This window comes from Mustela nigripes, chromosome 4 (assembly GCF_022355385.1).
Source record: "Mustela nigripes isolate SB6536 chromosome 4, MUSNIG.SB6536, whole genome shotgun sequence".
In the NCBI taxonomy this organism is placed as follows: domain Eukaryota; kingdom Metazoa; phylum Chordata; class Mammalia; order Carnivora; family Mustelidae; genus Mustela; species Mustela nigripes.
Genome location: NC_081560.1, coordinates 139,421,502 through 139,437,840, shown reverse-complemented (window position 1 = coordinate 139,437,840; position 16,339 = coordinate 139,421,502). Strand labels below are relative to the sequence as shown.

Below are 16,339 nucleotides of genomic sequence, written 5' to 3'. Positions count from 1 at the left end.
GAGGAAGAATTATAGTAGAGTGAGATAGAAGTTATGACAACATTTGCCCAGGTTGGATGTGAGAGACTTGATTTTGATGTATATTAAGAATTTTTAAAAAAGATTTTATTTATTTATTTGAGAGAGAGAAAGCAAGAAAGCACAAGCAGGCAGAGCAGCAGGCAGAGGGAGATGGAGAAGCGGGTTACCCACTGAGGAGGGAGCCCCGATGTAGGGCTGATCCCAGGACCCTGGGATCATGACCTGAGCATAACCAACTGAGCCACCCAGGCTCCCCTAACAATTTTTAAAAATGAAGTTAAAAGCAGAGCTAGACTTCTTCTTTCCCATATGTGTATGCTCTTATGGCTATAGGGAGTTGAGAGGAATAGTCAGGAATGTCCTTTGGGAAGGAGAATGGTTTACTGAAGATGCTTTATCTTTGGTTTCTTTTTCTCTTCCCAGGAACTTCGAGGAGTGTCCAGCAGTTTCTGGCTGTGTGTGACAGGGGTGAAACTTGCCAGGGGGTCAAGTACACAGGAAGAACTCTGAACTACCAGAGTCTCCCCCATCGTTCCAGAACAGATGCCTCCTGGGGGCCATGGTCAGACACCAACCAGCATATTGGGGCCAGATTCCTGAGTACTCCAGGGTGCAAGCCTCAGCTGACACACACTGCCACACTACCAGAAAGACGCCAGGGCCTTCAGGTTCCTCATGCTCAGTCCTGGGGGGATATTTTCCATTCTTCCTCTCACCCTCCCATTGTTTACCCTGTGTCTCCACCATCAAGCAGTCTTCATGTACCCCTGAGGTCAACTTGGAATTTGGGTCCTGTTCCTGATTCTCGAGTCCCTGGTCCTCGAAGAGTAGATATGCCCCCAGATGATGACTGGAGGCAAACCAGTTATGCCCCGCAGTCTGGGCCCAGGAGGACAGGGGGAGAGGAGTTTCTGTTTGTTCTAGCGGATGCTCCTGGAAGAGAACAGATAAGGGCAAGGGCCCTGCAGCACAATAGATGGTAAGGGTTACCTCTTTCCTTTCCTGGAGCCACAGCTTTCTCCATTAGACTGTACTGTGGAGTTAGCACGCATCCCTCCAAGGTTCTGCTAGTCTCATCTCAACATAGAGCTGGCAGTTTCTCCTAGGGATAACTGGAACCCCTAATAAGACCTGGCTTCTTGAGGGGAATATTTGAAATTCCAATTTCCATTCACCTAGCAAAAGGAAGCAACTGCTGTTTAGGGTTTTATTTGAGCCACTTTAAAGATGAATCCATATTACCCTGGACACTAGCCATTCCTTAGGGTTTTAGGGTCACCATTTTATTCCTGGATCCTTTATGCCCCCACATGCACCTGAGCCTTCATCCTCTTTTCCCTACTATACTGCCAACTTCTGTTCTTTGTTTTACCCACCTATCCGTATTACCTGACCTTCTGTCTTCCCCATACCCCATCCTTGGAGGGGCATGTAGCTGTGTGGTCATGGTACTGACCATATCATTCAGGGAAGCCTACCTGCCAGGTATTATGGGCTGTCAGCCTTCCCTGTCCCCCCAAACCTTAGGCCTAGAATTCAGAGCTGCCAACATTAACACTTGTCCTTCTGAACAGATGGAGTCAGGCACACTAACACACCTTCCTGTCCTCAGCAGCAGAGCCATTACTGCCACTTGCTCAGTCACTGTTGTAAACCCTCAGAGTCAGCTAAACTATTTTAGGGCCAAACATACTGTTTTTGTAAAGTATTTTTCATTAATAAATCTTTAAGATAGTTGTATTTAATTCCTTGTCATTTGTCTATTTAACGCCTTTTGTATGCTCTTGCTCTTTTATATTGGGGGTGGGGGGAAGGCCTGAAGAAGCAAAAAATAAAAATTCCCAGTGGCCTGGGGCTCCCAAAGAGAGAGCCATGGCACAAACATACATGTATATGTAAGCGTGAGTGTGAGTGTGGCTTTTGATGAAGGTGAGGAGCTAAATAGTTTTAAGGATAATTGAAGGAAATATACTGACGGTAGGATTCAATGGGCCCCTAAAGTGGAGTGACTTTCCTTGTTATTACTGCTGCTAGTATATTTCTTATTCCTTTCCAGCTTAAAGGCCCTCAGTATATTACATACTTCCTCCTTTCCTCCTTAGGGTGGTTTTCTTGGGATTCAGATGCTCTTAGAAACTCACTCCTGATCTATGTACAAGTTTGTGAGATGCCTCCTATCCCTTCCTTGTTCTCTTCCCATGGCTGCCCCTCCCCTTGCCTGCATTGTGGAATTTCTGCACTTCTCTGGTGGTTCTCACATCTTTGAAACAGGTGGTTGTTGACAGTGAAGTGGAATAACTATTGCTCAGAAAGGTCCATTTTCACCTCTGCCTCACTCCCAAATTCTCCCTCTAAAAGATATTTTGTGGGCTCCCTTTGCAAAGAATACCCTTTGGACACTTAACCTCCTCTTTTACCTTTTACTCCTCTTTTACCTCAAATCATTAAGATTGACCGAAAGAAGAGGTAGAATGTTTTTCTTTGAGGCCTTTGGACCACTGCTTAACATCCTCCATTGTAAGCAGATTTTGAGTACATTTAGTATTCATCAGGAAGATGGGCAGGAATTTCTCACCCCACTTGGATCCTATGCCATCAAGACATAGATCTTAGTGGATACACTGGCCTCTGTCCACGATTCAGTACATCTCTTACTGTCATACACACACCTTCTAATAATTGTTGATTAAACCATCAGTTAGTTCTTGTCCCACCATCCCTTTTCCCATGAAGGTCCATCTCTATAAAGTTTCTCAGCTGGGCTCAGATTTTGTATGTGCACAGAAGTATCATGTGAAGTATTATAAGAAACAAATTTCCAATTTCCAATTCTCTATATACTCCTCTGCCTTCCAAATCTCTGTTTTCTGAGTGGATCGAGAGGCAGGCTGTGTCCTTTTCAGGTGAATTCTGTACACTTTGAACATCTCTTGGTGTCATCCCTTCCTTTCCCCTTACCTACTTTTGATTTTGGAGCCTATTCTGCTCTACCTATATTTTAATTCTGTACCTTCAGACTCTTGACAGTTCCAGGCTCCAAACAGAAGGGCCAGCTTCTCAAACTCCATTTTGAACAGTCACTTCTCTCTAGAACCTGCAATGCCTTGTCTATTTTCCAGTCCATTATCAACCAAAGTACCCAGATTTGGTAGCCAAACTGTTATACATTTTTTTCTCTACTAGTAGATTCTAAGGTTTAAGTCTCCCCATCATATCGGGAGCTCCAAGAGAACCAGTGTTACGTTTCCTAGCACTTAATTCAATGCAGCTACTAGCAATAGATATAGTCCGCCCTCTTCACTCTCTATTGTTTCTGCCTGCCCAGAATTTTAACCTGATCCCTTGGCCTCGTCCTGTTTCTCTCCCAGCCTCAGTAATTTTGCCCAGGTCCCTAGAGTCTGCCCCGCCCCCGCCCCCGCAAAGCGCGGTGCATGCCGGTCTTAGCCCCTCTGTAGGGAAAGGGTCCGCCATGTTCCCCGGCGGCGCCGCCGCTTGGCTCTGGTAGCCGCCGCCCCCGCCCCCAACCCCGCCCGGCCCAGCGCCTAGCCGAGCCCCGGGCCCAGCATGGCCGCCCCGGAGCCGGCCCGGGCTGCACCGCCCCCACCCCCGCCCCCGCCGCCCCCTCCCGGGGCTGACCGCGTCGTCAAAGGTGAGAGGTGGACGAAGCCCTGGGGGCCTGGCCTGAGGAGCTGTGTGTGAGGGCGGGCGGGAGACCGTCCCCTCCGGAGCGGGCCCGGAAGGGCGGGCGAGTGACTGGCTGTCTCCCTTGGGGAGTGGCCCCTGGGCGGGCCCCTGCTGGGCTGGGCTGATTCGGTAGCGGTGGCTCCACGGTCTCATGCCTTAAGGCCCGAGACCGGGGTTTCGCTCTTGTGGTCTTCTAGCCTTAGGGGTGAGTCTCCTAGCCGCTTTGAGCCCTTTTCTTTTTTTCTCCTGGGCCTGTCAAAACGGCCCAGAGGCCGCGATTAGCTTCCTGCCCGGCGACAGCTGCACGCCTGGCTTCCCTGGGCGGACCGAGGGGGCTTGGAGACCTTCAGCCACGCGGGGCCGGGCGATGAGCAGTCAGAAATCACCTCGGCTTTGGCCCACGCCTGCTCCCCAGTGACAGCCGTCAGCCCGATTCGCGCCTAGTTAGCGCCAGCCGCAGGGGTTCGCGCTTGGCCCTCAGGTGTCACTCCACGCGGAAACTGGGGGAACCATGTGGGATTGGACAAGGGTGAAGAGACAGGCAGGATTTGGGGGACCCGGCTTTTAAGTGCCGAATAGATGGAAATAAGGCAGCATAAAAGGAAAACGGCTTGTGGATAGAAAAAACCCTTTACTTAGAAAACCGGCCAACACTGGTCAAAGGCCAAAAGGGGTTACCCCTCACCTTGCAAACAAACACCCATAGAAGAAAAAATTAAATATTTCTCAGCTGGGACAGAATTTATGTATACCCACAGCGGATCAGCAGATTAATTTAAAATAGAATACTGAGGGGAAATTGTTGCTTAAGATTTCCATGCTCTCACAGAGCCATCAACTTGAAACACCGATGTGGAGGTGAAAAACAATCTGAAATGGTTATTCTTTACTGTGTAGCTTGGTCAATAAATTGACATCATTTTAGAATAAAGTTTTCTATGTTGTATTACGTTTCTTTTGGAAGGCCAGATACTTCCTGTTTTCATTCAGCTTCTCAAATATACTGGCACAATGTTTAAACACTGTTAGTCCAGTTTTTGAAATTTGACCAGGTATGTTTCTATTAAAATACTTAAAAACAAGAAAGCCTTTTCCTTTGTGTTTTTTATTTTAACTTTTATTTTATTTAAGATTTTATTTATTTATTTGACAGAAAGATCACAAGCAGGCAGAGGCAGGCAGAGAGAGAGGGGGAAGCAGGCCCCCTGCTGAGCAGAGAGCGGATGTAGGGCTGGATCCCAGGACCCTGAGATCATGACCCCAGCCAAAAGCAGAGGCTTAACTCACTGAGCCACCCAGGCGCCCCTATTTTAACTAAAAAAAATTTTTTTTAATTCATTTTATTTTTTTAAAGATTTTATTTATTTATTTGACAGACAGAGATCACAAGTAGGCAGAGAGAGAGGAAGGGAAGCAGGTTCCCTTTCGAGCAGAGAGCCCTATGTGGAGCTCCATCCTAGGACCCTGGGATCATGACCTGAGCCAAAGGTAGAGGAGTTAATACACTGAGCCACCCAGGCGCCCCTATTTTAATTTTTCAATTTGAGCCTCCTTTAATAATAACAACCCTGATCTGTATCCAGGCTTGTGTAGACCATTTTTAAAAGTTAGTAGTATATCCAGTTGGACCAGGCCTTGGAATGAGCTGAATAAAGAGTTTATGGAATCCTTGTCCTGATAAATCTTTATAAAAAGAGAAGGGGGGAGAAAAAAAAAAAAAAGATTGGTAGTTCAGACTGGTTGTCCTAACATGAAATCCCTGAAGTTCTGTGGGGATTGGGGAACAGAGACATGGGCTGCCTCTTCATTTTCTGACTATATTCATGTTGTATTTTCATGCCCGGAGGTACTTTTCACCTTACTATTAGATAGGACAACTAGTCACATTCCCGAGCAACTTTGTGCTCTCCTTATGCTTGTGAATCTTCTTGGTTTTTTGTCATATATATGATAATGTTTTTCTGTATTGTACTGCTTTAATACAGTAAAAATAAGATTCCAAACATAAGGCATATTCCCTTAAGGGTGAGTTGTGAATCCAAGATGGTCACATTTGTAGATTATTGATATGGAATAAAAGTCATTTGATTTAGGTAAATAGGAAAGGATCTTGTTGGTGTAGAAAATTATAGTTAAATAGAGCTCATAGGAGTAGCATCTCATGTGCTTATTATATTCTTCACCAAGACAACTTTCATTTCTTTATGGAATTTGTTAGCAGCTGGAATGCCTGATAAGGATCACATGTTTAGAGATGGTGGCAACAGACTGGTTTGCACGGCTCATGGAGTCTCCATTCTGGCTTCCTCAGAAATTAATGAGAAATACACCTTTTATACAGAAATCTGGTTTTGGATTTCATCTTCAGGGTTCTCGCCTACCTTCTTTGAATAATTGTACAATCATGTTATATTTGATGATAGAGAACACTCTTGTCAGAACATACATGACCACAGTGCTCCTTAAACTTAAGTTCAACTTACGAAAATCTTGTAAGTTTAGTATGTGCTAATTTTTTATCTGTATCATTTCATAGTAGTAATATCATGGAGGCCATTGTTGGTATTGAATACAAGTAGTCTTTTATTCCCTGAACCTTTTCCTTGTTTCTAAATTTTATACTTTTATACTTTTTAGTCAGAAGGCCTGTATTTTATGGTCATGATAGTTTCAAAAGGGCTGTAGATCTTTCTGTGTTTAATTCATGTGTCTAAAGTTCATATGAAGTTTGAAATCTTGGAATATTGTAGGTGATTCATGTATTAATTTAATTAGCTTTTCACTGACATTAAAATTATTAATGGTGAGGGACGCCTGGGTGGCTCAGTTGGTTGAGCAGCTGCCTTCGGCTCAGGTCATGATCCCAGTGTCCTGGGATCGAGTCCCACATCGGGCTCCTTGCTCCGCAGGGAGCCTGCTTCTCCCTCTGACTCTGCCTTCCACTCTGCCTGCCTGTGCTCGCTCTCGCTCTCTCTCTGACAAATAAATAAATAAAAAAATCTTAAAAAAAAAAATTATTAATGGTGATTCCATATTGCTGATTATGGGTGATTAGGTTTCCTGGCTAGTGAAAGCAATTTCTTTTTTTTTTTTTTCCAGATTGTATTTATTAGAGAGCAAGAAAGCATGGGAGGGTAGGGACAGAAGGAGGGGGATGAGCAGACTCCCCGCTGAAAATGGGATTGATGCCGGGTTTGATCCCAGGACCCCAGGATCATGACCTGAGTGGAAGGCAGAACCACCCAGGCTCCCCACCAATTTTATTTCTGAGCCTACTCCAGCTGTTGCTGGCTTAGGTAAAATTCTTGTGTTTGAAAGTTGCTGTAGCCCAGTGGTTTAGGTGAGATAGTATGCCCTCTTAAGTATTTCCCATTATACATTTTTCTATTCTTCCACTAAGATAAGTTGGAAATAAGAAAAAGCAAACAAAGAAAAAGGGCTAATTGTATCTGCATGAGTGCCTTAACTGCCACATCAGCAAAATTGCTATGGGTAATTAAAGCATAAAACCCTGAATTTATATATATTGCTCTCTCCCTCCCTCCCCAATTTACTTGACTTGAATTGTCCAGATACTACCCTACCTTTTATTTCCAGATACTTTAAAAATATACTTTCTATATAGATGTGGTCTCAGATTTGTAAAACTGTATTGTCTCTTGAGATCATTGAATCTGTTAGTCTTGATAAAAGAATCCACCTTTATCATTTAGAGAGCATTGTCTATACCGTATATGTTCATTTTAGTATGCACACTGTGACTTTCCTTTGTATTCAGTATAGTTTCTTTATTTCCTAGGTTATATTAACCTTATCTCTTAAATTATCAGACTTTCAGATTGAACCAAAGTGCTGAAGAGAGTGTGTGTGTGTGTTAAGTTTTTAAGCTGATATATTTCAAATAGGCAGCTTTGCAGTTCATTTCTGTTCTCTTGCCAGCTGCCCTGCTTATAAGTCTGAGGTCATTTGGCTCAAGTGTTTTCCACTAGATAGCTTTATTAGGATTGCTTATTTTCATTACAGATTGTTAGATGACCCACATAGGTCTTTGGGTCACATGGCTACTTCAGTGTTTCTTGCTAGTTCTATTTCATCATATTTTAAAGCAACTTGAATTTTAATTTTTTGTTTACTAAATGTATTTTGTGGACTTACCTGTCTAAAAAGATAACTCTTGAAAATGATTTTTCTTTTTTCCTTCCACCCCCATTAAACTGTTAAGCATTCTAAAATAAATCTTCAGTACCATGTGTCCTAGAGAAAGCAAAGGAACAGAGAAAATAGTGTCTGTGAGAGTGTGTATATGAGAGAGACAGAAAGAGATGGAGAGAGGAAGGGAAGGAGAGAGAACATTGTGGTAACAAGTCATCTTAGAAGGAAAATGCCAAGGAAGGAATATAGCTGCTCAGTAGTAAGGCAAAAGCTTTAGATTGCAGTTATTGAATGAATTAGCAAGAGCTATTAGGAAACGTTTGATGAAAAGAATCTTGATTTATTAAATGAGGTGTATTTTAGTACCAATCATATGACTTCATTTTATCATAAAAATGTTTATTTATACACAGATAAAATTAAGTGAAGATAATTGGGCATCCTTCTATGTTATGTAATATTTATTTTGGAACATCATAGTAATCAAATAGCAAATATTTATTAAATGCCTGCTGTATGCTAAAAACTGTAGGGAGACAACAGAAGTATAAAAAAATGAGGGGCACCTGGGTGCCTCAGTCGTTAAGCATCTGCCTTTGGCTCAGGTCATGATCCCAGGTCCTGGGATCGAGTTCCACATTGAGCTCCCTGCTCTGCAGGAAACCTGCTTCTCCCTCTCCCATTCACCCCACTTGTGTTCCCTCTCTTGCTGTGTCTTTCTGTGTCAAATAAATAAAATCTTCTAAAAGAAAAAGAAAAACCGTCTTAGTCCTTGGAGAAAAAAGTATTCATGAAAAGTTATTTGTATATGTCATAAGGGTGGGTGCCATTAATAATTGCCAGATAAGTGACTGAGCCAGTAAGGGAGTTTAAAGGAGGTACTGATGACTCTGGAGTGGAATAGTCTAACAAGAGTTTATATAAGGAAGAAGGAGATCTTGAAGGAAGGGTAGGATTTAAATAGCCAGAGGAGGGCGCCTGGGTGGCTCAGTGGGTTAAGCCGCTGCCTTCGGCTCAGGTCATGATCTCAGGGTCCTGGGATCGAGTCCCGCATCGGGCTTTCTGCTCAGCAGGGAGCCTGCTTCCCTCTCTCTCTCTCTCTCTGCCTGCTTCTCCATCTACTTGTGATTTCTCTCTGTCAAATAAATAAATAAAATCTTTAAAAAAAAATAAAAAAAAAAATAAAAAAAAAATAAATAAATAGCCAGAGGATTGTGACCATCTATGTGCAACATTTACTGAGTACCTGCTTTGTACCAAAGCATAATAGGCATTGAGGAGACACAATTGAATTAGATATAATTAAGTAAGATTGTCTTGGAGTGCTTGCAGTCTAGTGGGGGAGGCATTATTGCAACTAAATAATATAACAAGGTATGTATGAAGTGCTATTGGAACTGTAAAGAAGAAGTTGACTTTTTCTTATTTGGAGAGAAAGCATCAGTGAGAGGATTATGCTTTGAGGTAGGGCTTGAAGGGTGAGTAGAATTTTTGCTAACAGAAGGTAGGACTGGAATAGAGAAAACAGCAGCAGAAAGGCATGGATGGAGTTTGGGGAAAAAAGCTTGAAATTGTGTGACAGTAGTGTGTAAATGCTTGGCTGTTGAGTGGCAGGAGATGACGTTAGAAACCATCTTTGGTACACTAAGTTGAGGAGCTGAAACTAAAGCTCTCAAGCAGTATAGCCTCTGGATGATGAAGAGGCTTTGGAGTTCAATTGTCTAGGTTTGAATCCTAGGTTACCTTAATAACCTTTTCACTGTGGGCAAGATATTTAATATCACCAACCTTCAGTGTTCTCATTGGTAAAATTGAATTAATAAAGTATTTTTCAGGGTTTTTGAAGGATTAATGGTGATGGTCCATGTAAAGTATGTACCTCAGTGCATAGCATGGCACATGATTGTCTCTTGCACTTACTGAATCTGTTAGTCTTAGTATAAGAATCCACCTTCTCACTTAGAGGGCATTGTCTGTATTGTGTGTATGTTCATTTTAGTACACACACTGTGACTTTCCTTTGCATTTGATATATTTATTTCCTAGGTTATATTAACCTTTTCTTAAATTAACCAGTGGTAGCCATCATCATATTTATTGAAGGTTTTGAAATAGAAGATTGACCCAAATGTAACATGGTATTATATAGAACAAAATATTAGAAGGGGAGAGACTTAAATCAGGGTGAAGGATTAATTATTAAATTTTAGCGAGAGAATTCTGAGTGTTGTAGAGTGGGCAAAATTGAAAAGATTGTAGTAATTCTAGGTGGGGGGGAGTCCTTATTCAGCATCTTAGGACCAAAGTAGTCCAAGTGCAGAATGACCAAAGCATGCATTAAGGGAAAGAGAGAAACCATATATGACACAAATTCTGAATAATTTTAGAAGTAGATATATTGGGGTGCCTGGGTGGCTCAGTTGGTTAGGTATCTGCCTTCGGCTTAGGTCATGATCCTGGGGTCCTGAGATCAAGCCCAGCAAGGAGCTCCCTGCTCACCGGGGAGCGTGCTTCTCCCTCTCCCTCTGCTGCTTTTCCCCATGTATGGGCGCATGCTCTCTCGATCGTGCTCGCTCTCTCTTTAAATTTTTTTTAGAAAAGTAGATATATTGGATCAGTTATTGGGTATGCTAACAAGTAGAAGACCAAAACTTTTTAAGGAAATGATCATACTAATTTTGCTTTAGGGATTGATTAAATTGAGCAATTGTAGTTAGAGGCAAAGATTGGAAAGAAATGTAAAAGACTGAAATGGTCAAAGAGGGAAGGATCTTGGAAATGCGTTTGTGGCTACCCCCCCCACCTTTATTTTTTAGTTCTTAAGAAACTACCCCAAAGTTTTGAATAGGTTAATCTGGCAGTGTTTTGTACAAACAAGAGGGAGGGAAAATAGAACTGAGTTCGTTTTTTTTTTTTTGTTAGATTTTTTTTAGTACACAAAGCAATAAGTACTTGAACTAGCATTGCAGCAATGGAGAGGTAAGAAAATGAAGAAAATTTGAAGAATCAGTAGGACTTGGAGTCTTGGAAGAGAACAATAACACCAAAATTTCAAGTTCCAGTGAGAGAGAGGTGATAACCATGTCAAAAATAAGACATGAAGGGGAACCAATTTTGAGGGAAAGGTACTATATTAAATAACCACCACAGATTAAAAGGATCCCAAGGGATACCTTGAAATTTTGAGAACTGTACTGTAGGATTTATTGAATCTTTTTTTTTTTTTTTTTTAAGAGCATGTGGTCAATGCATGGCACCAGAATGGGATTATACCCATTTTCATGATGAGGAAACTTTTGATGACTCTTTGAGCCAGAAGACATTGTCATTTTGTTGGTATAAGACAGATTGTATTGGAGTAGTATTCTGAAGACCTCAATTTCAACCATGGTTCTACCCCTTACTAGTTGAAACACCTTGAGAAAGCCATTTAAGTTCTCTGAACCTTTATTTATTTATTTATTTGACGCAGGGCCCGGGGGGATAGATCACAAGTAGGCAGAGAGGCAGGCCGAGAGAGAGTAGGAAGCAGGCTCCCCGCCCAGCAGAGAGCCTGATTAGGGGCTCCATCCCAGGACCCTGGGATCATGACCTGAGCTGAAGGCAGAGGCTTAACCCACTGAGCTACCCAGGTGCCCCAAGTTTTCTGAACCTCTTATCCCATTTATGAAATGGGGATAAAACCTGCCCTACCAAACTTCCAGGATGCCTCTGAAAATCTTATAGGTTTATGTATGTCAAAGTACATACTTTGTAAACTGCAAATAAAACAGTATAAATATATTGTCACTGCTATATAAATTAGTGTCCAGATATACAAGTGTTTTAGAAACTATATCATTAATTCAGTAAATATTGATTAATAGCAATGTTCTAATCCCCAGATATGTGGTGATGAAAGACATAGCTCCCTCCTTTCAAAGAGTTCATAAGCACATGGGGGAGATATTTTTACAGTGCAATTAGTAAGTGCCATGATATAGATGTGGATTATAGGCTATGATATAGGACCACAATGGAAGGGACACCATTAACTTAGTCTGAGAACATGAGGAAAAGTTTTCAAGATTCGGAACACTGAAATGAGGTTTAAGGACAAGAAGTTAATTAAAAGAAAAAATGGTAATAGTGTACCCCCAAACAGGGCATGAAAAAGTAGAGAGATTTTTAAAAAATGATATAATTTAAAAAACGAAAATAAAGTTTCTGGAGTGTAGAAAGTATCTGGAATGTGAGGTAGTGACAAGATGAGGGTTGAAAATGTAGGCAAGGTTCAGATTACAAGGGATCTTGCATGCCATCTGAAGATAAAGAATTAGGATTTTGTATACTCAAGCCAGTTCTGAAACAAGAGAAGGTTAAGATTTGAATTTTAGAAAGAATATACTGACTGTAGTAGAGTAGGCAAAATTTGAAAGATTGTGTAATTCTAGGGGAAAATATCTTTACTCAGTGTCTCAGGACCAAAGGAACAGATCAGAGAATTATATAGGACTTATTGGCCATGTAGGGTGAGGAATAAAGGGAATTCTAGGATAATTCCTAGTTGGGTAATTATTGGTAATGGTTTAGAGGGAAAAATCATACCCTAAATTCTGTACATAATGAGTTTGAGATATGTATTGAACATCCAAGTACAGATATTTGATAGTTTACAAAGGATCTGGAGTTTAGGGGAGAGATCTAGACTGAGCAATCTACTTGAGGGTCCTCAAAATGTAGATTTTAGTTGAAACTATGGTTATGAATGAGATCACTAGTTCAGAGGGCCAACGACAGAATCATAGGACACGCATTTAAGGATCAGGTAAAAGACTAGAAGCCCATGAAATAGACCAATCAGCTGTGACCAGGTGAAGTGTAAGAAAGACCAGGTGAGTGATTTCAAGAACCCAAAAGAGGAGAGAGTTACAGTGGAGGAATAGAGCAGAAGCCAGAAAAATATGGACTGAGGAAAATAGACAAAAAGTGAGAAAATGAAGATCCCCATTGTAGATTTGAACACCCTTTCAAGAAGCTTAATTGTCAAAAAGGATATATATATGGCAGAAGCAGGGATGAGTCAGGGTTACTTGTTTGGATTTTTAGATCTTAAAGATGTGTAAGTATGTTTATATGCTCAAAGACCCAATGGAGAGTCAGGCAGAGGAAGCAGTAAGACCTTGGGAGGGATGGGGAGGGTGACTGAAATTAAGAGGTTGGGAGAGTGGGATGCAGGAACCAAATAGAGTGTTTAGTAAAGGACAGGAGGAATACCTCTTCCCTGAAATGGGGAGAAATTTAAAAACACATACTGGTGTAGATGTGGATGGAGAGGAGCAAGAAAGTGAAGTTTGGTCTGAAAGCCTCAATTTTCTCTGAAATTGGACACAAAATTGATAACCGAGTAAGAGATAAGGTTGAGTGAAGGGTTCAAAAAAGAGGAGACCACTTGAAATCTCCCCTGAGGAATATGTGAGAGAATATTTAATAGGATTGCTGAGAAATGCACATAACTAAGGTGAAGACCATGAATTTGTAGTAGCCATTTTGGGCCATTTTGATGGGCCATTTTGATGACTTTATACTAAGCACCCAAGTTTAGAAGCCAACTCAGTGCCACCCAGGCGCCCCAGAACATCTCAGTTCTTAAGTTCTACATAGATCATCCCACATGGACTTTGATGATGGGCTTGAGTGGAGAAGGCTTGTTGAAGGCTTGGAAGCCAGGAACCAGAGTTTTGTGTGAGAGTTGACTAGAAGTTTAGTAGATGGCAGGGACGAGGATAAATTAGCTGGAAGGCATGAACCCCAAAGGAGAAGATACTTTTTTTCTTCTTTGGAGTGATGAATTGGAAGTGGTAATGTGGAGCTGCACCAAGACCAAAGCCTTCTCTGGTGAAAATAGTAAAGTGTGGAAAAATGTGCAGCATCCATTTTGAAAAAAGTGTCTGAAAAATGCTGTCCTTCAGGGTAGCTAAGATTTAATTAAACTAGAGAGATGATAGCATTACATGAAGATCTTAAGAGGGTGTGTGTGTGTCTGTGTGTGTGTCTGTGTGTGTGTGTGTGTGTGTGTGTGTGTGTGTGTAGGGGGAGAGCGTTGAGTTAAAAAACATAAAATGGGTATTCAAAATGAAAAGGATTGAGGGGAAGGAGAACTGCCAGAGATGGCCTGGTATGAAAGAAGTACAGAGAAAAATACAGAAACATAGATGATAGGAGGGACTTTATTTGGATAGTTACCAATAATGGTAATGATGAGAGGCCCAAGTTTCTGATTGATACTTTATAGGAAAGTTTTTCAGTTGGCGTAGGTTGCAGGCACTCCACTTGGTGTTGGGGGCCTCATGGGACTAATAATTTGTAGCCTTTGCTTAGAGTTGGGGTACAGGTTTAGTTATTTTCTAGGATCCCTTGCCCAGTAGTAGTAAAAGAAGTATCTGTGGCCTTCCCCCATCCCTGATCAATATGGATCCCTGATTTATTTTTCCAATTGTCTAAATTAAAACTTCCTATAGACATTTTTTTAAGCCACTTTACATTAAATCTGGATGAAATTAGCTTGTGGATGTTATTGATTACTATACAAATATGCGCTTCATTCCAAAATTTAGGTTAAAGGGAATTTTCCAACAGAACAGTTATATCAAAATGAATACTACTAAATCAGGTTTTCTGGTGTTGGAAACTTGGTGATTTGTGATTATCTTGTAGCTCTTTAGCTTATTCCAACTAATCCTTCTTTTAGGCTACATTAGTTTTTGACTGTTTACATTATATTTACATATATTTATGTTCTGCTTTTTCCCTATCACAAATATAGAAGAGTAGGAAAAGTAGGCTGAAAATAAGGAGAGGGCGCCTGGGTGGCTCTGTTGGTTGTGTCTACCTTCCACTCAGGTCATGATCGCAGGGTCTGGGATCAAGTCTTACATTGGGCTCCCTGCTCAGCAGGAGTGTGCTTCTCCCTCTGCCTTCACCTCATGTCGACTGAGTCTCATGCATGTGTGCATGCAAAAATAAATAGAATCTTTTAAAAAAGAAAAGGAGAAAAAAATATACAGGAAGAAAATCCTAGAAAAGCAGGAATAATTGACTGAAGTTGAATTAGAAATAAAAAGAAAAACCATTTAAAAGCCTGAAAATAGATGGGAATACTTTAAAATGCCTTTGGAATTACAAAACAAAGTAATAGTTGAGAATATTAATTTTTAATGAAAAAACTTTTTTTCAAAAGATTTTATTTATTTATTTGAGAGAGAGCACAAGCAGGGTGTAGAGTCAGAGGGAGAAGGAGAAGCAGACTCCCCACTAAGCAGGAAGCCTGATAAGGGACTCGATCCCAGGACTCTGGGCTGGGATCCTGACCCGAGTCAAAGGCAGACGTCAAACAGACCCAGCCCCACCGGTGCAGGAAAAAAACGTTTTTAATTCTCTAGACCGGCAGGGTTAATAATTAACCTCCATTAGCTAAATCCTATTTGGTTGGCTTTCTTTTGCCTGGTCAGATCACCTGCCACAGCTCCTTTCTCCTACTTCCAGAGAGGATGTCCCTTTTCCCTCTTATATCTTTCCACATGACCTTTCTTATGTACTGACATACCAAAATGTACTCTTAATGATGAAGTCTTAGAATATAGATGAGGTTCAATGACATAGAGTTTGGAGCTGATGGACAAGTAAGAGTTCTTGAGATGTCTTTGGTGCAAAATGGTGCTTTATTAAAGCACAGGGACAGGACCCGTGGGCAGAAAGAGCTGCTGCCCTAGGTTTGTGAGGGAGTGGTCCATTATATACTTGTAAGTTGGGAAGGGGGTTAGGGATGGCAGAAGTCTAAGGAATTTTGGAAGCAAGGTTTCTTGGATCTTGAGGGGCTAGCCATTGTTTGGGAAGAAGGTTATTCATTACCAGTAATAAAACCTTTTTGGAGACCTTTTTGATACATATCAGTGGACTTGGGAATGATCATCACACTATCTTAAAGGGTTTAGAGATAAAGTTTTCAAAGGAATTGTTGAAGTAGACTTAATAGGATCCTGGTTGGGGATAGAGGCCTGTCAGGCTATGATTGCCCTTTGCCCTTAGGAAAGCTCCATGTGGAAGCACTTGTGTCCCTAGAGGAATGTTTCTCTGCCTGTTTTAAGGGCTTGTCAGTGGATAAGGAAATAAAATAATTTTTCTTCTGCCTCTGTTTCCCACATCATTTAGAAACTTCATTTTCTACTTTTAGTGTTGTGTTGTTAGAACAACACTGATATGTAGTTTTCATCTCTCATTTATGGTGGCAGTTCTTTATCCTTCCACAGTGTATCCATTCCTTAAAATGTATCCCAGCTAGTTTTGAAATGTAAAAAAAAGTATGCCTTGGGATGCCTGGGTGGCTCACTTGTTTGAACGATTTACCCCTCTGCCTTCTGAGGTCATGATCTCTGGGCTCCCTGCTCAGTGGGGAGTCTGCTGCTCCCTCTCCTTGTGCCCCTCCTCCACTCATACTGTCTCC

At 41.4% G+C, this 16,339-nt stretch overlaps 3 protein-coding genes across 25 annotated transcripts in view; 2 read left to right on the top strand and 1 right to left on the bottom strand.

Annotated features, from left to right (window-relative positions):
* Positions 1–1,766, top strand: part of USP54 (ubiquitin specific peptidase 54) — a 122,630-nt gene extending 120,864 nt beyond the window's left edge. For 15 of the 17 annotated variants that reach the window (XM_059397770.1, XM_059397773.1, XM_059397772.1 and 12 more), the window contains one exon: positions 445–1,766. In XM_059397770.1, coding sequence (XP_059253753.1) covers positions 445–1,004 — 560 coding nt within the window. In that variant the 3' untranslated portion in view covers positions 1,005–1,766. The remainder of the gene's footprint in view (positions 1–444) is intronic. The other 2 variants (XM_059397786.1, XM_059397785.1) reach the window with 1 other exon arrangement.
* On the bottom strand, positions 894–4,804 carry LOC132016504 (proline-rich proteoglycan 2-like). Its single transcript, XM_059397798.1, has 2 exons — positions 3,658–4,804; positions 894–983 (listed from the first exon to the last, which is right to left on the bottom strand). The coding sequence occupies exons 1-2, from the start codon at positions 3,856–3,858 to the stop codon at positions 942–944; spliced, it is 243 nt and encodes an 80-aa protein (XP_059253781.1). The 5' UTR covers positions 3,859–4,804; the 3' UTR covers positions 894–941.
* PPP3CB (protein phosphatase 3 catalytic subunit beta) overlaps positions 3,456–16,339 on the top strand; it is a 54,928-nt gene continuing 42,044 nt past the window's right edge. For 3 of the 7 annotated variants that reach the window (XM_059397793.1, XM_059397792.1, XM_059397791.1), the window contains exon 1: positions 3,458–3,670. In XM_059397793.1, the coding sequence (XP_059253776.1) occupies positions 3,586–3,670 (85 nt within the window). In that variant the 5' untranslated portion in view covers positions 3,458–3,585. Of the gene's footprint in view, positions 3,671–16,339 lie in introns of all 7 variants that reach the window. The other 4 variants (XM_059397797.1, XM_059397796.1, XM_059397795.1 and 1 more) reach the window with 3 other exon arrangements.